Below are 25,416 nucleotides of genomic sequence, written 5' to 3'. Positions count from 1 at the left end.
CAGTGGAAGAAAGCTGGCTTTAACACCGGCATTAGAAACGGGCAAAATGTGTGGCCGACGACTGAAGAGGTTTGTTGCTTTTTGGACATTGGTTTTCCTAAAGACAGCTACTGGGCTTGCCGGAGAAGGAAGATCGGTGTGGAAGAAGGACCCCAACTTCAGTCCTGTGAGCGAAACACAGATGTTTTTGTATGACACTTTCCCGAAAGGGTTTCTCTGGGGCGTAGGGACAGGGGCATGGCAGGTGGAAGGCAGCTGGAGGAAGGACGGGAGAGGATCCTCTGTATGGGAGCAGTTTGTCCACACAACGTTCAGAGGTGCAGACCACACCGACCATTCCAGTGACAGTTACACCTTGTTGGATAAAGATTTGTCAGCCCTGGATTTTTTGGGAGTTACTTTTTATCAATTCTCAATTTCATGGTCAAGACTTTTTCCTACTGGAGTAGTAGCAGCTCCCAATGAAAAAGGACTCCGGTACTATAACAGTCTTATTGACTCTCTAGTCTACAGAAATATTGACCCCATGGTTACTCTGTACCACTGGGACCTGCCCTTGACACTGCAAGAAAAATATGGGGGATGGAAAAATGAATCGGTGATTGATCTCTTCAATGACTATGCCACCTTTTGCTTCCAGACCTTTGGGGATCGTGTTAAGTATTGGATTACAATCCACAACCCCTATTTAGTGGCTTGGCATGGGTATGGCACAGGTATTCATGCTCCTGGTGAGAAAGGGAAAATAACAACTGTCTACTCTGTAGGACACAATTTGATCAAGGTACAGTATGATAAGACTTTATAAATCGATCTTGCACCTCCGTTAAAAAGCAATGAGAGGAATCAGTTCTGTAATTAAGGGTAAAAAAAAAAATCAAGGAATGTGAAAATACCATGAAATAACCCTTAGCTAAGGTAGTCTTTTTTTAATCATAATGTTGATTTTATTGTTATAGTCACAAGCTAACTCCATAACTGTTTGTTTTAAAGTGCTTATTTATTACTTTATTTCAGTGACATTTTGCTTACAAAATCTATTAAAAAAACATGTTTTTCCTTCTTTATTCTTTTATTTTGTCAAACAGCAAGTGTCAGCCACACAGAGGTGACTATTGTATTCATTTATACAGCGGTTTATTTATATCTGCATACTAGATCAATTCTATTGGCAAAAGAATATGTGTATATATATATAGGTATACACATATATTAATCTGATTAGTTTTATCTTGGTTTTGAAGGAAAACAAATGTCCCTTTCAGCATTTAAAAATAACAAAATTGCATTTTTATACTGTTTTCAGCATTTTAACTTTTATGCGAGAGTTATTTTATTTATCAGCTGTCTTCTACAAAATTACACATTCATAGGCTTGATCCCATCATTAGCTTGAATAGCTGCTGTACTGGGTCCTAAGTTCGTGGTGCACTTTCTTTGTGAAAGACAAAAAGAAAAGTTTGAGATCACAAGAGATTACGGTGGGTCTTATTTTTTAAGGCAAAAGTGCAGACGTTGTTCATGGTAGTATCAACAGCATTACAGAGTTTATAACATCTCCTCTGACAGATTATTGATTTCATTCTATAGAATAACTAGGTAGTTCCTATGCATAGGAGCTAATATTCTTGTTTTCTCTTGCTATAACTTAAAACAATTTATAAGCCACAGCAGCTTAAGATAAAAATTAACAATATCAGTCTAGCTTTTTTCATCTGTAGTGTGCAAAGTACTTTACAGAGCAGGTCACTGTCCTGTCTCTTTTGACAAAGAAGCCACTATAATTTCCCATGCTCAAACCATTCCTCGCTGTCACCAAGAGAATTTTTCTACCTACCATGTATTATAATTAATAAACTAATGAGTGTATTTGTCATACACAAGTACATATAAGTATATATACACAAGTATATACAAGAAACAAGTATATACATGGAGAAAAAATTAACTGTTACCATAGTTGTTAAAAGTATTTTGCAACTGACTATTTCTATTATTTCTTGTATTTACTTCTGGGCTTGAACCTGCAGGCTCAACAGAAGTTTTACACAAGAAAAGTCATCAGGTACCCTGAGTCACTAACTGGTTCCTGGCTTAGCACAAGAAATGCACAGAGATTTGTGAAACAAGTCAAAGAGAACTCATGCTAAGTTATTCTTGTTATTTTCGAGTGTTATTTAAAATATAGTTGAGAAAATACATGTAAAAGATACATTATACACATTATCCAATGTGTATAAGTATCTGAAGGGAGGGTGTCAAGGGGACGGGGACAAACTCTTTTCAGTTGTCCCGTGTGACAGGACAAGAGGCAATGGGCAGAAATCGAAGCACAGGAAGTTCTGCCTGACCATGCGGGGGAATTTCTTCACTGTGAGAGTGACAGAGCACTGGACCAGGTTGCCCAGAGAGGCTGTGGAGTCTCCTTCTCTGGAGATCTTCAAGGCCCGCCTGGATGCAACCCTGTCTAACATGCTGTAGGTGACCCTGCTGAGCAGGGAGGTTGGACTAGATGATTTCCAGAGGTCCCTTCCAACCTTACCGATTCTGTGATTCTAAAACACACAGGTATCTAGTATTGCTTTCCTACATTTCTCATCAGCACAGTGTATTATTTTAAATGGAAACTGAGGTATTAGCTAGGTAATCTCTGTATTTTCTCATACTGTAAAATTAATCTAAGGACCAGACAGCATATACAGAGAAATGCCTCTGCCAAAGAATTAACTAGGTTTTCCATAGGTTTTCCAAGTAAGCCTTGGTCTGTATTACATAGCTGTCAAACTTGATGATCTAATAGTTCCTTCTAGCTTTAAAATCCGTGAATCTGAGTTAAAAAAAAAAACAACATCAAGAAAAGAGTTAATGAGACTTTCAGCAATATACAACGAAGTAGCTAGGTTTTTATTATTTCTGGGCAGAACCTATCTTCATGTTGTACCTTTCCTATAGCACCATACACATTACCTGAGTTCTCTTCTGCAGCACAGTAAAATTTCTGAAAATTTTAGGTCTTCTTTACAAGGAATCTTAAATTTGTAGTAAGGTATTAGAGGAATTGTATTAGGTGAGTTTAGGATTGGAGGTGGAATGGATGCCTTTGCAGAACCACTCTGCAAAGTGTGGTTGAGTCAATTCTTCTCATATATATATATATATATATATATATATATATATATGTATTTTCTGAATAAAATATAATTAGTCAGTCATTCCACAGAAGTAGTTAGCAATATACATTTCAAGCCAACTAACCAGAATCTTGTTTCAAAGATTTTTCTGCTTATCTGCATTTTCTATTTGTCTAGTATTGTTGACAATAGCATATGAATATAATGTATTGATGCACAATCAGTAGTCATGTGATGAGAAATATCTTTCCTTAGATTAGAGAATGTTATAAAAATCTATCTTTAAAGAGATATCACATGGCTTTATTTTTTCAGAACCAATACATGTGAATCTGTTTCTCTGATTTGCACTCTGTTGTGTTGTGGATGCCTTTGAATGTACCACTGCCATACAAAAAAGTCCTTCCAAAAATACAAGCCAAACAAAAACATCAGGTTTGGCATATCATCCAGAGCCTGTTAAGGTTATTGAAAAGATTATCATTTATGGCTTTAGGAGGAGCCACATTCATGTCAGTGTCAAGGCTTCATTTTTGCACAGTCTGCTGAAAGAAAAAAGGACAATATTCTCCATGCCACCTTATACATACTGTCAGGTCCACCTACTGCTAAGCAGGAAAAACAGGCCTGTAATGCTCAAAAGAAATGAATCTGGCCACCACTGTGTTACCTTGGGAAGCTGCTGAATAATCATTCTAATGCCCTTTTATAGAAATATATGAGGTATTTTCAGATAAAAGCCAGGCTCTCTCATAAACGAGTCTTACTTTTAGTTTCATTTACCACTGCAGTGCTCCCTTGCACAAGAACTAATCAGTATTTATATAAAGGAGTGTTTCTATGTGGTATGTCAGTCAGAAACTGAAGCTATGTTTCAAACAATAGCAAAAATGATACGACAAACCATAAACCTCTGCTTTTCTGGACTTTGGATTATTTTATTATAGGAACAGTTTGAAAGTTGCTGGATATTTTTGTGTCTCTGGATGAAGGCTGAAGAAATTTCAGTTCATTCTTAACTATTAGTATTTTTCAAATGTGACAAAATGTTTTAGATTAAAAAAACCCAGCAGCTTAATACTAAAATAATTGGGTGGCATAAGGAAAAAGTGCATGCATAATAGAACTATTATATGATAAAAAGAATGATATACTTCCATGAATGAATTCATTATGTAGAGAATTATCGTATTAAGGATTTTCAAAAAAAAAAAAAGCAAGATTTATCTTTCTTTACCAAGCTTCAGAGACACATGCTCTTGCTAGCACAAGGTACTACGGATGCTTTATCTACTAATACATGTGTTTCCCTTCTGTAGTTTGCATCCTTTTAAGGGAAAGCCCCAGATGCATATACTAAAGAGCCAGTCCTGCCTTCTACAAGGGTCTTGCAATTCAAGACACACAAAGAGAACTAACAGACTGCAGAAAAGCAATGGCTGCTAAATAGAGTGCTTAGGATATCCACATGAGGAAAATAATCTACCAAAAAACTCAAAGAAAACTTCAATTTAAAACCATATTTGCATGTTACTATGAATGATATTCATAGACAGAGGCTAATAATTGCTATCAATCATTTTAAAGGACTTGACACCACTTCCACAGAAATGAATAGAAAATTAGTAATTTGAAGCTTATAAATTGTAAATTGCTTTGGGATTCACTTAGATAAGCCTCTGTTCAATTGTATGATTGTTATCATTAATACTAGGAATGCATCTGAAATTTTACACCAGATTCAGAGTGACAGTCAAAAGTGTATCTCCCTTCTTCTTTTAAGGAGTCTGTGCTTTACAAAAGCATTGTCAAAAAAACGGTTAATGATAACACTGAACTTGCCATGCAACATTTGAAAGAAATATCAAAGAAGATACAAAAACAAGCATGCCCCTAAGGTCTCTGTCATACTGAAGCAGAGAAGAAAAAACCTGCACACAGAAAAATAAGATGGACTTCTTTGATTAAAGAATAAATCTGACAATGAGGAAGAAAATATATAGCAGATGAATCATTCTGATTGGCGCTAAATCAGATATTTATCTGATCTATTATCATCATTCTCTCTCGATTTAGTTATGTTCCTTCTATATATCACTTAGACTGAGATTTGTAGAGACCACAAATTACAGACCAGACTGTCTTATTTTCTTCCTCTGGATCAGTGCCCTCCAGGCAGTTCTGCCTTTGCTAAGTGACAGGTAGAATGGGACTTCTATTTCCCCTTTTAAAGAACATTCACACTCCCTTCCATCTTGCAGAAATGCCCAGAGGAAAACTATCAGAATAAGGAAATCTTATTTATTTATTTATTGTGTGAAATGTTCCTTCATATCAGCTCCTGGGAAAAGGCAATACATTTCCTTTCAAAGACGACATATCCATATAGACCATTACAAATCAGGTCATCTCTGTGCCCAGCTCCATGTAGCAGTCACTGTGCTAGGATCTTCTCGTGGACACTACTGCCTTTGGGACCTTTGGAGGACTATGTCCTAGAGAAGTTCCATAATTCGTTCTCTTTTAAAATACATTTCTATGGAGTGAATGGAAAAAATCACTCAGTAGAATGAGTGAATAATTCCTGTCCCTAAGTCCAACCAGACTCTTCCCTTCCTCCGAAGAGGCCTCCATTCCTCAGGATCTAGGAAGATGAAGTCACACCAATGCCCGTATTTCTTCTGGGAGGAGGGAGCTCTGTCTCCATCAAGTGTGGCTCAAGGATGGACAGCAGAACTGTCTATATTTGTCTGCTTCATTTCTAAAAGAAGTTGCCACCCATAGCTTTGCTGGAAAAGCAGAATAACACATTAATGAGTGGAATGGCACCTATTTGTGACAAAAGCTGTTCTTTTTCTAACATACTCCTTTTCTGACATCTGTGTATCATTAAATTCTAATTAAACACATTATTTCAAAAATACTTAGATTTGCCACAGGAGATTGTATTTTGCAGTGGACATACAACAATATTAGAAAGAGAAAAAATGTTTGGTACATCAGAGAGGAAGAGCGTGGAATCCACCAAGTTCGTTCACAGCCAAGTATTTAAAAATTAAAAGGCACAAAGTGACAATGTTTCCGTGGCAGAGGCCGGAGACACGTTCTGAGTGGCTGTGTACAACAAGGCCCTTCAGGGTTCTTGATCTCTGTGAAAAATCAGGCAGCTTTTAGCAAGGTGCCAAATACGGAATGAATTAAATGGCTGAACGTAAGACAACAAAAATTCAGAGAATTAAGCTCTGGATCTTCACTTCTTCCCAGTGGAGATGAAATCTATCCATATTTGTCAGTGCAGCTCTCCTAAGTTTGTATTATAAAGGTCAAAGCATCTTGTTTCTTATGCTAAGTTTGTAGAAATCATGAAAAATTAAAAGTATCCCAATTAAAAAGAAATTAAACTATAGTGTGCTTCAAAAGAAGCCATTATCAAGATTTGTTTTTTCCAAATCCATGTTTGAAGATGTAACCAGGGAAGGGTTCCTGCTTACAGCTGGTATCTGGGGACCTGGTCTAGCTGAAGCCAGTTGACTAGCTTGTTTCAGCAGAGAAGGGAGGCTGAGGAGCTGAGCTCAGTTAGCTGGTTCTTCGCCACTTGATCCTTGTCGATGCTGCTGTTCTTCAGTGCCTAAGTGCTTCAGAACAGATGCTTTTACCTAACCATGAATATTACTGCTGATTTGCCTTAGATGGCCCAGTGTGTTTGAAGATCTTAAAGTATTTTACAAAAATTCTCCCTATCACCATCCTCTGGAAACCAAAATCGAAGAATATAACTGCAAATAAACTATGGACAACTCTGCTGTTATTTATTAGGACTGCTGATTCTTGAGTCAAGTTTCAGTTCTCAAAGTCCAGTCCAGTGGGCCCAAATAGTATCACTGTTAATAAATATCATGCTGTTAAGTATTAATATCCATAACTTGTAATTGGAGAAATAAGAACAATGAATGATTTAAATAAATGTGTGTCAGAAAAAGAGTTGAATGAGTTCAGAAGCAGTATTATATGAAGTCCAATTTTCAAACAGTAGCAGTCATCAGTGATAAGAGCATTTTATAAGTCTTAGGTCAGAACTGATTCACACTTTTTCATGTGATTTGTTATTTTCAGGTTGACTTTCTTGTAATTCTCGGAAACCATCAAAAAAAAATGATCAAGGTAGTTAGCATACAACACATTTGACAGTAAAACCTCAGCCTTTCAAACAACCCTTTTAGAAGCTTAGTTGCCTGGATATGAAGAGTCCTTTTTGCTTCACAGGGATTCAGCTTCAGAAACAGTTTGCAATTTAAGGGCTTTAGCGCCACTGACTACATGACACCTTTACCAATGACCACAAGTGCCTTGAACTGAAACAGGCTCTCCAAATAAGCTGTGCACATCTGCCTTTCTTCTAAAGTCATGTTTAATGCCGTAATCATCAGACTCTGTGTTCTAGTTTGTTGCGGTTTAAAAGGCGAAGAAACAGCTAAACTCAAAGCCAGAATCTTTTTATTAGCATTTTTTAGTTCAATTGTTCTAAACTGTTCTTGCTCTCCAGCACACTAAAATAACTCCAAACATTCGTGACATTGTTCTGTCTGTTCATTCCTGTGGCATTCAAGGAAAAGTGGTTGACTTTAATAAATCTTACTAGTTTGAAAGTACCTGTCTTTCAAGCTCTTTGCCTATGCACAACATAACTACAGGATCAGCGTTTAAAGGGGCATGAGAAATATTTGCAAGAAGAGAAAAGAGGAGAATAGTACAATGGTTATCTTAATTCTATTAAATTGACTCATTTTATCTAGCCTTTTTAAGAAGTTAGTACTAAGTGATTTAACATTCTCTGTGACTTTCAAGTCTATGGAACAATTGCTATATTAATATCAGGAAAGCAAGTTGAAATTAATGTCATATGTATCTAGAATAAATACACAGTATTGATCGTGCTTTCACTGTGTACTTAGCCTTGACATTTGTCCTTGATCTAAAAGGGAAAATGAAAGATTAGGGATTAAACTCTAACTGAAAAAAAGATTAGTCAAGTTTTACTCAAAATAACCAATATAATGCATGATATAACTTTTAAACTGATGTTTATTTCATACTTGGTCTTACAAAACAAATGCTATTAATCAGTTGGTTCCATCAACAAGAATAATTTGCATTGAGAAAAAAAAAACTTCCATCTGAGGACATTAAGCTGCTTTACAAATAATTAACAACTTAAAATAGCATTATAGGCAAGCAAATGCTTATTGTCTCTACTATATCTGTAAAAGCCCTTAACAAAGACAGCTAAGTCTCACTTTGACTACAGTTTACCCTCAGAATTAAGGGATATCAGTGACTCTCATGAATTCTTGAAAATCCTGTCCTGGTTCCTATCAAATGTACTTATCTGTACCAGAGGTTTGCACCTACAGTTCTATACCTGTGGCAGTATTCGCAACTTCAGGCAATATTTTTAATAGTAGTTTTAGTTGCTTCTAATTAAACTCCTGAAACAGTGCATAAATATAAGGAATTTTCCCTGTTTACCTTTTAACTGCCACCAGTGCAGCCGTCTTTCTCCAGGTCTTCATCTACACATGTTTAATTGCTAGGATTTACCATCGCAATGCTGCCTGGCACCGTGAATAACACAGCTGACTTCAGCAGAGGTTTTCTTATTAAGCCAGCACAAACATACACATTTCATTAAACAGTTGTGTTAGTGGGCTGTGCCTGGGAAAAATAATATCCTAGCCACATGAGAAATCACTAGATGCAGAGACCTGTGAAAGCTAACGCCAAAGCAAGCCACGGCCACAGCAGCCACCTGGGCTGGAAGGACCTTTGGGAAGGGACAACTGAGGCATTGGTCATATACATTTTCTGATGAGACTACTGAGAGGCCCCTCTTAAAATACGATACCTGTACCTTGCAATTTGCCTCAAGAATACAATTTTGCTGACTTCTCTTTTTAGCTACAGAACCTGCATCTCAAAGGTTAATGTTGCTTTATCAGTATTTTCGAAGACAGACCTTGAACAAATGTTATGAGCGTGACCTTAGAAACCATAAACAATTGATACACGAAATTTCACAAAACTGTAATTCTGCATTAATCCCTAACTTAACCACATGTCTACCTGACATCAGGCCATTCTCTTTAAATTGTCAAGGCTAAATAAATTGAAATTATTGTCAAATTTAAGTAACGCTATTTGGCTTGGTAATGATGTCAGCATAGCTCAGCAAAATAAGCGTTTCACAATGTCACTCTATGTTTTTTTTTTTTTTTTTCTCCCTGGGTGCAAACAGTTATTTTCCTTCCAGCTTAGAGTATAGAGCCACACTTCAGGAACTAAGTAAACCTTGAGTTACTTGACAACTCCACTTTGGCTGGGGAGAGGTCAACTCCTTCCTCTGTGTCTGCTCCACTGGCCTGGTTCACATTTACCCAGAGTTGTCCTTCTCCCCTAGCATGCGAGTGGTACCTACATCTCCCATGGATTCCTTTTAATATATAGGCCATATGTAAAGTACGACTGCTATATTCTCTTAATTAATTAATTAATGACACAACATTTTACAGTAATTCTGTGTGTGTGACGATGTTAAGCATGACAATAATCAGAAAAACTGAATTAAGAAATGGTGCAAAGTATCTTTTTGTTGTCGCTAACACAATTAGCAAAACTTCTCTCTGTCCTAGGGAAGCCAATATTTGGCCTGTTATGAATACTAAAATATGCCATAACTAATAGCTAGTATGAAATAATGTTGCCAAATTTTCTGTTAAAACCAATGTGTTGTTGCTCTAGAAATGAATGCTCAAAATGAATAAGCCTCATTCTGTTCTGTACCATGTACTGTCACAAGAGTTATAATTATAGCAACTTCAAAGAAGAAATGAACCAAACTCATGGATGAAAAATCTCACACATAACTATAAAACCTGACATCTGGGTTCAAACTTCGCAGCTGGGTCCTTTCTCCAGTTGTTCAGGTTTAGGTACTGTGCAAATCTCATGCTTAGTGTTGAACGCTTACTCTCATGATTAGCCCAAATCAAAACAAGTAGAAGCGTGGCTCAAGGTAAGTGTGGGGTGGACATGGTTTGGTCAAAGCAAATCTAGGTAACTCTCACGACAGAGACAAGTCAATAGCACAGAGCCAACACTGACAATGGAAACATAATTTGAGAAGTATAAATAACGTAGCAATTGTGATTGTTTGAAATTTTAACTGTATCAGCAATCACTACATTACGAAAAGCTAGATGGGACTATCTAGGTCACTGAGTCCAAATCCCACCATCAACAGCCATTTGGTCCAAAAGCCTCTATGTGAGAGCTATTCCACGTACCTCCTGGGAGGTAAACTTTATTTTAAAAGGCCAAAACCCACATGGGAAGAACGCACATGAGATCTAGAGCATGACCACCACCCAGGACTTGGCAGCGTAACCGTTGTTGCCCATCCTGACCGTATGGCGCAGTTGATGTACCAGGGTCCTGAATGCTCGTGCTGTTGCCGTAGAACCCTGCAGGGAATCCGATGTAGCTACCGGTCTGTCTAGCTGCACACGCACACAGCTGTATTGAGGAATTACAGTTTAATGTTATTTTTTTCTCATCAGGCTCATGCAAAAGTTTGGCATAACTACAAAACACGCTTTTGGCCGCGTCAGAAGGGGCTGATGTCCGTAGTATTGGGATCCCACTGGATCGAACCTAACAAATCAGAAGATGCTTTGGACATTTCTAAATGTCAGCAGTCTATGCAGAGAGTACTCGGATGGTTTGCTAAGCCCATCTATGGGGATGGCGATTATCCAGAAGAACTGAAAAATGAATTATCTTTTTTGCCAAGCTTTACCGAGGATGAAAAAAACTATATAAAGGGAACAGCAGACTTCTTTGCATTTTCCTTTGGTCCTAATAACTTTAAACCTCCAAACACTCTACCAAAAATGGGACAAAATTTGTCACTCAATTTGAGGGAAGTACTGAACTGGATTAAACTGGAATACAACAATCCTCGAATCTTGATTGCAGAGAATGGCTGGTTCACTGATAGCCACGTGAAAACAGATGACACCACGGCCATCTACATGATGAAAAACTTCATAAATAAGGTTTTACAAGGTTTGTACACAACTTAGTTTCTGGATATTTGGAGCTTTGTTTTTAATCATTTGATATTTAGCTCTTTAATGATTTGATCTTTTTTAAAGGACATACTGGTAACTAAGTTAATTATTAATTATTTCTACTGCATAAATTGTGGATCAGGATATGCTAGTGCTAGATATTGTACAAACGCAGAACAAAAACATAGCTGCTGTCCCAGAAAGCTAAAGTCCAGCATCTAGGTTTGATCTGAAAACAAAGTAAGTACAAAATGGAGTCAAAAAACGAATGGAAACAAATACATTGCACATTGCTTTTCACATCTGGCAACCCAATTGTAAGGCCCACGTGTGCATACGTATCTCGAAAACACGAAGACGAGGCCAAGGCTGCGTTTGCAGGCTGCCGGTGCCCCGCTGGCTTCCTCTGCCAGCCTTGAACGCCCGGAGCAGACCAGCGGGAGAGAGGCCAGCGAGTGTCAGGCTGACAGCATACCGAACAGAGATAATGTTTTAAATACACAGCTTCAAATCTTGCTATTTTCCCCTCATAACGCCAGAGCAGATAAACACTGTCTGAAGGGAAAAGATTTAGCTTTATACGAAATGCAACCAACGTTAATCCCTAATCCCTGAGTGCACTCGGCATTTCTTTTCCCCCCAAGCTGGTTTTCTCTCTCCAGCGGTCACCGAGTGACACCTGCCGTCCTCAGGGAAGGATGCTCGCAGGCGGCTGCTGTCTTTCTGAGACCTGGTCTTGGCAGCTCCTTCAGCACATGGTCTGCCATAGGACAATGATAGGATGGCTCAGGTCTTTTATTTTTAAAAAAGTCCTTTCTTATCCTCAGAAAAGGGAGCTTATGAGAAATCATTTACTGTGAAGCCCCCAAACACGAGTAGATGTTGGAAGCTAAAGAAATACTCCATCACTAACTAACATAGTTAAGTTCCTAATGAAGATTTTCCAGCTATATTTAAATTAGAGTTGGTCCATATCGTAAACTTCATGTAGCCCAATTGTACCCTATGTCCCACCTTTTCCAGATTTTCAGCAGGTTGCAAACTGGTTTATGATGTTTTACACTCTGCCTTGACCCAGCAGCAAAGTTTAGATGCAAATTTGGAGGTGAAGATGTGCATTTTTTTTTCAAATAAACAGCTTGTAGCCATTAGTCTAACATAGATTTCTGGACACTTGTGTAAGAAAATCTACAGCGTGTTCTTCTGCTCCACAGGAAGTTTCTGTCCTCCCTGAGCTCGCGTTAGGACACTTGCTTTACGGTTTGACAGGTGTACTGCCCCAGTCAAACTCCCCACCTGATGCGGTCCCCAGAGCGGGTCACATCCAGCATGTGCTGAGCACTTGGCGCCGGAAGCGCCAAGCTGATACACCAGAGGACTGTGCTGCCATTCAGAGAGACCTGGACAGGCTGGAGAGCTGGGCAGAGAGGAACCTCGTGAGGTTCAACAAGGGCAAGTGCAGAGTCCTGCACCTAGGGAAAAATAACCCTAGGCACCAGTACAAGCTGCGGGCTGACGTGCTGGAGAGCAGCTCTGCAGAGAAGGACCTGGGAGTGCTGGTGGATGACAGGTTGACCATGAGCCAGCAATGCGCCCTTGTGGCCAAGAAGGCCAATGGTCTCCTGGGGTGCATTAGGAAGAGTATTGCCAGCAGGTTGAGGGAGATGATCCTGCCCCTCTACTCAGCGCTGGTGGGTCCTCATCTCGAGTACTGTGTCCAGTTCTGGGCTCCCCAGGACAAGAGAGACATGGAGCTACTGGAGGGAGTCCAGCGTAGGGCTACAAAGATGATCAGAGGGCTGGAGCACCTGCCCTGTGAGGAACGGCGGCGAGAGCTGGGCCTCTTCAGCCTGGGGAAGAGAAGACTGAGGGGGGATCTTATCAATGTGTACAAGTACCTGAAGGGAGGGTGTCAAGGGGACAGGGACAAACTCATTTCAGTTGCCCCGTGTGACAGGACAAGAGGCAATGGGCAGAAATTGAAGCACAGGAAGTTCCGCCTGAGCATGAGGGGGAATTTCTTCCCTGTGAGAATGACGGAGCACTGGAACAGGTTGCCCAAAGAGGTTGTGGAGTCTCCTTTTCTGGAGATCTTCAAGGTCTACCTGGATGCAACCCTGTCTAACATGCTCTAGGTGACCCTGCTGAGCAGGGAGGTTGGGCTAGATGATCTCCAGAGGTCCCTTCCAACCTTACTGATTCTATGGTTCTATGATTCTTTTTTTTCTACCCTGTACTGTAGATCTGACTGTAATAACCATCTATGGATTCACACTTCTGAAATATTTGGTGACTATTTGGAAAATAACTGCTTCACAAGAATTTTAAGCTACATTTTAATGCATATAGATGCTTCAACTACTGCTTCAAAATACAGGATTACCTCTTAATTAATGCACTTTGGATGAAGTCAACTTATAATTCATCTAAATTGGAATAATATTTGGTACATATTTTCACATTTTTACTTACAGAGAAATCAGATATAAAGTAAATTTACTGTTTCCCAGCAAAATCGTTTAGATCTTTTTAACCTCAGAACATATTTATTCAGGCCAGATTGCAATGGGATAGTGACCGTTAAGATAGCACATATCTACGCAGAGCTATAGTGTGTGTATATAAGGAGACTGCTGTAAACTTTGCTCTGTGTGCCTGCAGCTGAAGGTACTGTGGGTCACTAAAATACATGATGCATAAAGTCACCTCTGCAAGCGAGCTGAGCCCTCTCACCACCCAGTGATGCAGTGGAAACTCCAGCTTTTGGCTGACACCCATAAGCCTGTCAATACTGAAACCGTTTGTAGCTGCGCTCCAAACCTCCCCCGATAGAAAAGGCACATAAGTGCCCCAGGCTCTGCTTCTCTGGATATTAGTCTGGCAACAACATGAGCTTGATTAACACCTGCCCTCGTCTACCTTCAGCCCCTCGCCTTGCGCGGTGGGCTGCATGGTGAAATGGTGGAGAAGCTCACATGGTCAAGAAAGGCCTCGCTCCTCTTTTTCTATCCTTGTTGGGTTTCACCTGCCCCGTGCAGCACGCGTGCCCTCCGGGGGCCGTGCTGGCTGATGCTCGCAGAAGAAAACAAGCCTGCAACCGACCAGCTTAAAGTACTTCTCTGCTGGTTGATGGGCAGCAAAGGAACACCTTTGATTGCACCTTTGATTTGTCTTTGCAAAGGCGTATGGCCAGATGTTGTTACGATATTCAACCGGTTAATTTATTTTCCTCTGTGGCCTGTCTCCAAATTATCCAAATGGGCTAAACATTTCCTGCATCTGTTAGTGGCCGAGTAGTCAGTGAAGATAAGGAACCGTAAGGTAACAACAGAAACAAATTAACACTAGGAAATTACAGAACAGGCTGGGAGGATAGCATAGTGCACTTCTCAGTACAAAAGCCTTCAAGCGAGCAAGAGTAAAAACACACAGCACAGCTTTTGCTACACCAGTTGATTCTTTTTGTTCTTCATTCCCTTCTACTCCCGTTCCCTGGTAAGTGTCCGCCCTTCCAAATCCCGGTGCTGGTTCACTTGCCCCTTCATCCTCTGTGCAAATATTATAAGCTCCTAGATAGCCTAACTTCAGTACTATGTCTTCATATTTTTTTCCAACACAGAGACCAGACTCCTTTTCAAATCTTATCCCTCCTTGGTTTTGGAGGCTCCTTTTTCTCTACCTCCTTTCCAGTTGTTTATTCAGCATGTCTTTTGGGAGGATTTTCCCACCTTGCTTTCAATGAGGCTTTTGACTTCCGTTGTCTTCTCCCTCTACCGCTTATTCTCTGCATAGTCAACAGACAAGAATTCAGTCACTTCACTGGTAACTTACAGGTCTACTCAACATCTGCTGCCTTTGGTCCAAACAAAAAGCTTGCTTTCTCTCTGATCTCGTTTTATGGTTTTTGTTTGTTTAAGGTACAAGTTAAGCTCATCATGGCTAGCAGCTCTCCTTAATCTCTCTGTTGCATTCTCTCACCTCCTTTCACAGTCACCACAAACATACTCTGGCTCTGATTCACAGCCTCAGTTTCATCTATCAGGCTGCCACCTAACATCCACTTAAATGTTTCTTATTACAGTATATATATAAACAGTACTTTTTTTCCTACTCACTTGAACAGCCAAACTTAGCCTCTATTCACGCAGAATGTATTTACAAAGTCGTTTTTTTTTCCAGGCTACCACATATGCTGTCCCTATATATCTGCCATCATTGTTCCAGTATTCCCAAATGCAGACATGAAGTACTCACCTCCACTTGCAAGGCCCTTCTGGCCCATCTCTTTCCTCTATGTCATTCTATGCCTCCAGGTTTTGCACTTGATATTTCCAGATGTTTTTGTGCTTTCTCTCATGCTTTCCCTCATATTTGGGAGTTACTTTTCTTGAGAGTGCATGCAAAACTACTTCAACGTTATCCTTCAAAATCTCCTTCTCCATGATGCTTTATGGAAGTTAAAAGTTGGGTGTCCATAGCACTAACACAGCCACTCGTTCCCTTTAGCAGTGCCATCTCATTGCTCCCTTGTGCTCCCTCTTCTCCTTGCCAGGATTCTGGCATAGCCTAGCATTTTTTCTTATGCTCAGATTACAAACTCACAGGCTTTGTAATCTTTTTATCCATCAGCTGGATAAAGTAGAATTTTGGACCACAACAGTATTAGGAGGAACCTTGTTCTTCTGCTGAGTGAACACCAGCACCATGCAACACCAGCTCCTGCTGGAGCTGTAATGTAGCATGACGAAGACAGAGAGCTTCAGCGGAAACCTGACACACTAATTGCAATATCATCCTAAGGAAACAAGGCAAAGTAACATTGATGAGAGCAGAGTCTTAAACTAGAATACTATATTCTTATTGCTCGGCTTACTCAGTGGTCTTTAGCTGAAATAGGGCTTTCCAGGTGCCTGCGTCAAAATCCTCAATAACCCTGCTCGGTCATTGCTTTGCCCTTGATATTCCAGCCCTTACAAGGTTAACATGAGGAGTCACCTTGCGTAGTGAGAAGGTGGCAGCAGGCAGCTAAGCTGACTGACAATGGATTTTGGACCTTCTCTTCCAGGTTATCAGCTGGCACGCAGCCTCAGTGGGTGACAAACAGTTTTTGCTACTTGGTGGCTTAGTGAAAAGCCACTTTGGAAATCACATTGCCCTTCCCATTCCCATAAATCAGGTCCAACAGCAAAGATAGCATCCCCATATTTAGCACCAATTTTATCTTCTTTCTCAGCAGAGCACCAGGATCTCAAGGGCTCTAAAATATACTGTGTTTACAAGGTAGAGGGACAATGAGAAGTGCCTGCAGAAACAGGCATGCGGTACACGCATTCTGTGTATACACCACTCTGCTGACTCTGTGCCAATCAACCTAGCTTCTTCTATAGTCATTAGGTTCCCACATAGACATTTAATTTTTCAAATCAGAAGCCAAATATATATTTATAAAGGTTACAGGTTGAAGATTTCTTAAATAAAGTAGGACAATAAAAAAGTCATAGCCTGATGACAAATACAAATGAAGCAAAAACTAGATAAACTGTTGCAGGCCTGATTTTTAGTCATGATTCTCTAATTTTACTGGTGCAGATCTGTTATTTGCAAACCATCAAATAAGCTTAAAATCTGGCTGCGCATAGTATTTCATGCTTGCTCAGAGCAGAAATAACATAACCTCCAGTAATATATTTTTTTAAGGAACCAGTGATGATTAAGTGTTTCGTTAATGAATAAGGACTAAGATACACATCTGTCACAGTTTTGCAATGAAATATGATGGGCCAATACCACCATGAGCACCGAGAAAAACCCTGAGATTTTCAAAGTAAATGGACCTTTTTCATAAGTCATCCTTTACTTGTCAGAGTCTAAATATAAAACTCATGTGTGTTTATTTCTCTTATACAGCTATTAAATATGACAACATAGATGTGTTTGGTTACACAGCCTGGTCACTCCTTGATGGCTTTGAATGGCAACATGCCTACAACATCAGGCGCGGATTATTTTATGTAGATTTCAAAAGTGAAAAGAAGGAAAGGATTCCCAAGTCATCCGCACTTTATTATAAACAAATCATACAAGAAAATGGCTTCTTCCCAGAAGAGTCTACCCCACCTGTGCAAGCTCAGTTCTCCTGCGACTTCTCCTGGGGTGTCACCGAGTCTGTTCTTAAGGTAAGGGTTAAATCCTGACAAGGCCATCAGAGACAGGGCAACTAACCGTGCTCAATGAAAGTCTGAAAATTGCACCTGCCATCCAGAAATCTCAAAGCACACCGCAGACGCAAATTAAGCTTATAGTCATGATTTTTCACACCCCCACGGGGCGAAGCAGCGCGGGCAGTCCAGCCCGACCTGGCTCCTGGCTCGCATCAGGGAATCTCAGAGCAAGAAAGTGACCCTGGCCGGGCTTCGCCAGGTTGTTTTTAAGCCAGCGGAGTTTTCCAGCATAGGTCATGGTGAGGCCCGGCGGATGCCAGCGCGGCACCAGGCGCTCATGCGACTGCCATGTACCGAAGGTCTTATCCAAAGCTGCTGAAATACAGCCAGGCTCAACCTCAACTTAATCTATTCACTACAAACCATAGGAAAAAAAAAAGAAAGAAAAAAATGAAAGCTTGTGTAAAGATTGTTAATCATTCTGAGTAAATACACAGATAGAACATTCTTAAAAAAAGAAAAATAGACTTAATCTAAAGCTTTTAAACTTGACTATATGGTATTACAAATCCTGTAATAAAGTTTAAAAAAAATTTAGTGTAATGAAAAAGTGACCTGTGTGACACCCGATCTTGTATCTCCACTGGCTTCTACCAGTTTAGCTAGTACTAATCATTGCACACGAGCTGGGAGGTTTGCACAGGCAGGACTACCTATAAGGCCCGGGAGCATCATGCAGTAGTTTCACAAGGCAGCAGCACCAAAATAATCCTGTTTTACGATCCTGCTGTAGTGTCAGCAGGGTGAGAACTGCAGCTTGCACGACCAGCGCACGCTCATCAAGGAGATTTGTCTGTGCAAAAATATATTCAGAAGAGGCCAGAAGGCAGGACACACTGAAGTTAATAAGAGAACTGAAATGACATTATGCAGCTGAAGAAAACAGGAGAGCAATTTTACTTTGCCTCCCGTACCCGAAGGAGGGCAGGGTAACGCGCGGTTGGCATTGCCGCAGAGCGTTAGCGCAGGCAGGGCACACAGAGGAAAGTCCACTTCCCTGACAGCTGGCACTGATCCTACAGCACAACACACGCAGGAATGCAAACAAGCAGATATTTACTTAATTAAAACCCTTTTAATAGATATATATTTTTTTACTTTTTATTTTCACAGGCGGAGGCTGTGGCTTCCTCCCCGCAGTTCTGCGACTCCAGCCTGTATCTCTGGAACGTCACAGGAGACGGGCTCTTGCACAAAGTCAAAGGAGTGAAGCTGAAAACCCGACCGGCGCAGTGTACAGATTTTGTCAGTATTAAAAGGCAGCTTGACCTCCTGGAAAAAATGAAAGTCACCCATTACAGGTTTGCACTCGACTGGCCACTAATTTTACCCAATGGAGATCTGTCAGTGATCAACAGACAAGTCCTTAGATACTACAGATGCGTGATCAGCGAAGTACTGAAACTTAATATTCGATCGATGGTGACCCTGTACCACCCAACTCACGCCGACCTGGGCCTGCCGGGCCCCCTGCTGCGGACGGGAGGGTGGTTGAACCAATCCACCACCCGGGCTTTCCAGGACTACGCGGCTCTGTGCTTTCAGGAACTCGGCGATTTGGTAAAGCTGTGGATCACCATAAACGAGCCTAACCGACTGAGCGACGTCTACAACAGGAGCAGCAACGATACGTACCGGGCCGCACACAATTTATTAATAGCACACGCCATGGCCTGGAAAATATACGATGAGCGATACAGACCCGTTCAGTACGGCAAGGTGTCCCTGTCGCTGCACTCGGACTGGGCTGAGCCTGCCAACCCCTACTTCGAGCCTCACTCGAGAGCCGCCAGCAGGTTTCTCCAGTTTGAAATAGGCTGGTTTGCCGATCCAATATTTAAGACTGGGGACTACCCTGCTGCGATGAGGGAATACATTCTCTCCAAGAACAGCAGAGGCCTTTCATCCTCCTCACTGCCGCGTTTCACGCAGGAGGAAAAGCAGCTTGTCAAGGGCGCGGCCGACTTCTACGCCCTGAACCATTTCACCACGAGATTCGTGGTTCACGAACCTCAAAACGGGAGCCGGTACGAATTTGATCGTGATGTTCAGTTCCTGCAGGATATCACCTGCCTGAGCTCCCCCTCCCGCCTCGCAGTGGTGCCGTGGGGAATACGCAAAGTTCTGAGATGGGTTAGAGCAACCTACGGCGACATCGACGTTTACATCACCGCAAACGGAATAGACGACCCGTCCTTAGACAACGACGAGCTCCGAAACTATTACTTAGGAAAATATGTACAAGAGGTTTTAAAAGGTGAGTGTGTGATAAATCCAAATTCAGAGCAGTTTTCACGGCGCCTCCCCAGGCGTTCCTGAAGCAAGTACCTAAAGCTCGCCCCGGACAGACCCCTGGCTTCCTTCCAGCAAGAGGCTGCAGCAGCCTTCCTTGCCTGCTGAATTCGAGTCATTGGACAGCAAAGCATAAGTGAGTCTGAGGAGATCCAGAAAGAGAGAGACAGAGGAAATATGGCAGGTCACCAGCCTTTAAGCTTTTGAAGGGAGAAGCCCTAGACTAGACCTTGCTCCACCACTTGCTGTTCTTCACCTAATGACTTTAGAGAAAAAGTTGAATATAGTTATGAAGGTAAGGGAGAAAAATCCAAGATTACCTTTTCATCCAAGCCAAATATCTTATTGTCCGAGAGCAATGAGGCAAGAGCCTCACCCCACCGCATCTCTTCCTGCGATCAAGCACTGAAAGAAAGGCAGCGCGCTCCGTTCAGCTCTCCAAAGGCAAAGTTGCAGCGCTGTACTGTGAGGCTGAAAGCCCAGCAGCAGAAAGGCAACAGACACCTGGGCTACACAGTCAAATAGATCACAACAGCAGCAAACCCCAGGCTAGGCAGCCAAGGTGGGATTTCAGCAACATCCCCTCTCTAGTCTCTGTCAGCAAGGTCTGCAGTTCCCTGATCACAACTTGCATTGTCTAACACCCTTCTGAGGCGTATATATGTGTGTACACACACACACTATATATATGTATATACATGTATATATGTGCATGTTTGTGTATACATACATATATATATATATATATATGTATGTATGTATGTATGTATGTAACCTTTCCTGGTTTTCCCCTCCCTAGGAGCCAGCTACAAGAACAAGACAGGTCTTACTCAGATGGCTAAAAAAACACAGCTTCAGATTATTTTGACACCAACAAGAAACAGCAATCCTTCTCACTATATTCTCTCTATACTATTTTATAGTCCTTATAGAAAGATCTCCTGATTTATCAGTTTCTTGCCTAATCTGAGTCACATTACAGATTATCTCCTCTGTTTACATATGAAGAGATTCTTACTAAGGGTTACTGTTTGTGATTTTAATAAAAACATCGTCACCCACTCTTAAGTGCAGCACTATAACATAACCATCATGTATGTTGGGGAATGAGCAGCTGGATGTGCAATTCCCACAGGAATTTTAAAGCTTCTTGCATGACACCAGTGAGTAGCTGCTCCCTTTAAGTCCCTGCAGATGGGTTCAGGAAACACAGCAGCATCTTGCTCTCATCAGAGATGCTAGCACCCAGTTCAAACCTGGTTTGAACATGCAGTGCCTGCAAGGAAAACAGGCTAGAAGGGCTTCCAGCTCCTTAGCTCTGGCTGCAGGAGGAGCTGGCACTCCATTGCCCCTCGCAAAGGTGGCAGCTTTTCTCTCCCGCTCAGCTCTGAGCTCAGAAGCTGGAAGCATCCAAGTTTAGACGCAGGCAAGGTTCTTCTGAGTCCTGCATATTGGAGAACTGAGAGATGAAGTTTGGTCCTCCTCTTCCTCCACCATCTAGTTCATTTTGCAGAAATGGTATCATTTGAATTTTAAGATCACTTCCGTTTCATATCCTGCCCTATGTGCTAGATGCAGGGAAACACAGAAAAGCAGCAGCAATCAATGTTTGTTTCTCCTCAACTACGTGTTCCCCCACGAACATGTAGTTGTAGTTTCCCCTGTATGTTTCCACTATCTGACTCAAAGCAGGAGGTAAGAGGAGGCTGGCATGCACTTTCTGAAACTTTCCACATATAAAATCAAGTATTCAAAAAAAAATTTTGCAAATCCAGTTTGAGGTCAGGTGTTTGTAATATTGGAAATTCTCAAATCCTAACTCTCCTTTTAAACAATGATAAACTTTCTACTTAATTAAAACAGTAGGAACTGAATATTATTAGAAGCAATAAATGTAGGTAAACATTTTATGATGCAGTTTTTTTTAAAAACTAAAGATTAGTAATTTGAAATGTTAACTCATTTCCAGGAAGTCTGCAATTCACACAAGGTTTTATTAATAACATTCTCTTTCCCCCCCCAGCATACTATATCGACAAAGTCAAGATCAGAGGTTACTATGCATTTAAACTGACTGAAGAAAAATCTAAGCCCAGATTTGGATTCTTCACTTCTGATTCCAAAGGAAAGCCTTCAATAAAGTTTTACAATAACCTGATAAGCAATAACGGCTTTCCTGCAGAATATTCAGCCTGTGATCCATCAAACAAGGAAAAACCATGTACCTTCTGTTTGTTTATTTCTCAGAAGAAGCCACTGATATTCTTTGCCTGCTGTCTTTTCTCTACTCTTATCTTGCTTTTAACAATTACTGTTTTTCACAAGAGAAAAAGAAGAAAACGTTACAAGGCAAAAAAGCGTCCAGCGCATCTGTGTTTCATTTTAAAGAGGGGCCATAAACCCACTTTCAACTAGATTCTCCACTCTCTGCGCTCTACAGAGGATAACATGGATCAGACAATTATAGAAAAGCACTATACGAGTCACTCCAGTTATACACACCAAGCATTTCAGTTGAAAATGGAAAAAATCGTATGCACAGGAAGAGCTGTGATGACATTTGTTTCTGGTAAAGTTACTTTTATCCACTTTCTGTACAAAGAAGATAGATTCAATTATTTAAAAGAAAAGGAAAAAAAAGGTGACAATCGAAAGACTCCTGTGCCTTGGAATAAACTTTCGAATAGTTTGACTTGAAAAGAGATATTAAGCTGTGAGAACTGATATGCACTTTTATATGAACCTCTTCAAACCAAACCTTGTTGTGATGTATATTCCTGTTAAGAATGTTGAGTGTGAAAATGTAGTTGCAAGGAATTGTAAGTAAGAGTTATTAAAAACCAAACTCAGCAGACTCCAACATCAAGAACTAAATATACTGGGCCAGATTCTGAAGACACTTCCAAAAGAACAAACCCAAATAACTCCATTATTCACTAACATAACTCTGTTACATATTGGAGGAAGCAGAAATGATTTTAACGTCTTATTTTAAGCAAATATGACTGGACCCTCAGGACACAGGTTATAATAATATACAATCACTACCTTTCCAGAATGGGGCAGTTGAATTTTTTCTGACATCAAAATAAACATTATCTATGAATCTAGCCAGAAGAATTATAAACATAATTCTAAATTGCACTTTTTCATAGACAAACTATCAACTTAGCTTTGGTATAGTGCCAGTGAGAGCCATGAGATGACTGGAGTAAAATCTTAATTTCTTTAGAAGCATTTATTCTATTAAAAATTCTGTGCAAACCTCCTATGAAAATGACATTTTCCGGGTTTCTGCCAAAACACCTTTTTTTTTTTGAACTGTAACAAGCAGCAGATGCCTTGTTTCACAGATGAAATAACATGCAGAGATTTTATCCTACCAAAAATATCTTTTACTAACAACTTTCTTCCATGGTACTGAGAGGTATGCATTTTCTCTGCTTTATTTAGCTTTTTCTTTGCATTTTTGTGAGTGTTAAAAACACATCAACACACGCTGTTTCAACATTCACACTTGGCAATTAGGGATTCCTTTGCCCCTGCAGCAGAAGATACCTTGAGTAGTACAAGCTCTACTGTATGGCAACATTAAGTTTTAAATAATAATATGTCAATACCCTTATTAATTCCTGGTACACAAAAGTAAGCCTGTGACAGAAGAGCCTGAAACCAGTACTTCAGTTGTAGAGACACTGTGGGCAGTTTCAAGCTCCTCTCCTCCTTTCAATGCAATTACCAGAGCTGCTTATTTCAGTAAGTTATGTTAAGATTATGCCAGTGTTAGCAAGTAGTGCAATACAAGCACCTGTAGGGTGCAACACTTGGTGCTGAAGTCCCAACTCCCATGCGTTTTGGAAAGGTTTACTTCCGACGAGCTCTTGGCTGGCCTTGTGGACACAAGATTAGTGGCTGGGGCACATTACAAACTCCTACAGCACAGCTTTCAGTTTAGCATCATCCAAAAGAAATCCCATTCACATACTCCAGAACTGCTCCACGGTGTGAACTGAAGTCCAATTACTGGGGACAAAAAGGACATTCACTACAAAAGCCTGATTCAAATTAAAACACTAATAGTAAATGCGCCCTAAGCATTTTTAATCATTAGAAGGCATAACTACTTTAATCCACTGTCTCCAAGTGTGTATGAACACACCGATGTGTCTATACTTGTATTAATAAACTCAAAATTCAGAATAGAAGTGCTAGTCATTAGATACGGTTTATTTATTTGGTAGATATCTGAGGGATTAGATGCAAGTCAAGTTGTACTTGTAAGTTAGGTTTAAGTGAAAAAAACAGAGCATAAATAGGCATACTTCACTGGTAGTGACTAAAAGTCGTCAAAAAACACCCTTCAGGACATGGGTGGTCTACTGCATTAAATGGGAAGGGGAATCACAAAGGGATGTACTTAAGCAACAGGATTGTAATTTATTGAATTAGAAGACGATGACAAGGGCCATTTTCCAGTGCCCTCCTCCCCCAGCCACAGGAATGGGCAGATCATTTGCCTTTTCGGTTGACTGAGCAAACACTACATGTAACAGTCTTATTTCCAGCACCCAATTGCTTAGATTGCTGTAACCAGCTGACAGTGGTGCTATCACTGCCTGAATTTAGAGGACAACATGCCAAAGTTGAACTTTGCACATCTTAATCTGGCAAATGGCCTCCCTCAAAGCTGGAGCTTTTTTACTACATCTTTCACCCAATCATTCTCTTTACCTTGTCAAAGCTCCTTCAATTCAACCTCACCTTAGTGTTTTAATTTCAACGCTATTCCTTAAAGACACTAACAGTCTAATGCACAATATAAAATTCCCTTAGTAAGGAGAAAAACCCAAGTGCCAGGTGGACATTGAATCTAGCAAAGAAAAGCCTGGGCTGGGGGACCTTGCACATTTGAGGCACTACAATCAGTGATTAAACACTTTAGAAAACAAGGGTATATGCTTCAATGATTAAACTATGAAAAAGATGAACTACCTTCAACTCTAAGTATCTTCACTGAAAAGACTGCCAAAAGTTCTGATCTCAATACAGAAATAAGTTCATCTAATGGCCTATAAAAGACAACAGGATAAGGGATGCTAGAGTAAGGTATATGAAAGTCCTGTGTAGCTTCCTTGGATTCTATTCAATCTACTCACTCCTTTCCCAGCTCTCTCATAACATCAAAAATTGAAAGACTAACAAGAATCAAACTTTTGAGCCAAAAGTAACTTTAAAGCCACTTTAATATTGTATTTGCCTGTCCTTTAGATTGTATTTCATACTAATAGCTACAGCTGCATTAAGCAAAGGCCACTCATCTAAGTATAATGAACTTAAAGAATAAATGAACCTGCTATCATTTTTAGTTTTCAGGTAACAAACTCTGATTTCCCTTAGTCTGACTCTGGCAATTTCAAAACAAGCCCAACATCTCTCTAGGCTATGGGCATACAATTCTTTGAATGAACTATTATTCTAAATTCACCTTGGCCAGCCTTTTCAATTCTACAAAATTTACAGCCGGGTCATAACTGGGTAGGCATGTATCACTAATCTCTGGAGAAAGAAGCAGTTCTAGCAACATACCTGCATAAAAGAGAACCAGAGTTTCCACCACCTTGTGGTGTTTTACTTTCTATCTAGATT

The 25,416-nt window shown here is 40.4% G+C and overlaps 1 protein-coding gene across 1 annotated transcript; it reads left to right on the top strand.

Annotated features, from left to right (window-relative positions):
• Positions 1 to 46: 46 nt before the first annotated feature.
• KLB (klotho beta) lies at positions 47 to 22,156 on the top strand. The gene is given in 6 exon segments (XM_085322776.1): positions 47 to 784; positions 10,745 to 11,252; positions 17,165 to 17,433; positions 18,592 to 19,735; positions 21,794 to 22,122; positions 22,124 to 22,156. Coding segments are annotated over 6 exon segments (3,021 nt in total).
• The last annotated feature ends 3,260 nt before the right edge of the window (positions 22,157 to 25,416 follow it).

This window comes from Rhea americana, unplaced genomic scaffold (genome assembly GCF_003343005.1).
Source record: "Rhea americana isolate MKP2758 unplaced genomic scaffold, rheAme1 scaffold_8, whole genome shotgun sequence".
Taxonomy (NCBI): domain Eukaryota; kingdom Metazoa; phylum Chordata; class Aves; order Rheiformes; family Rheidae; genus Rhea; species Rhea americana.
Note: the sequence above shows the minus strand (reverse complement) of the source record. Positions and strands in the feature narration are given on the sequence as shown.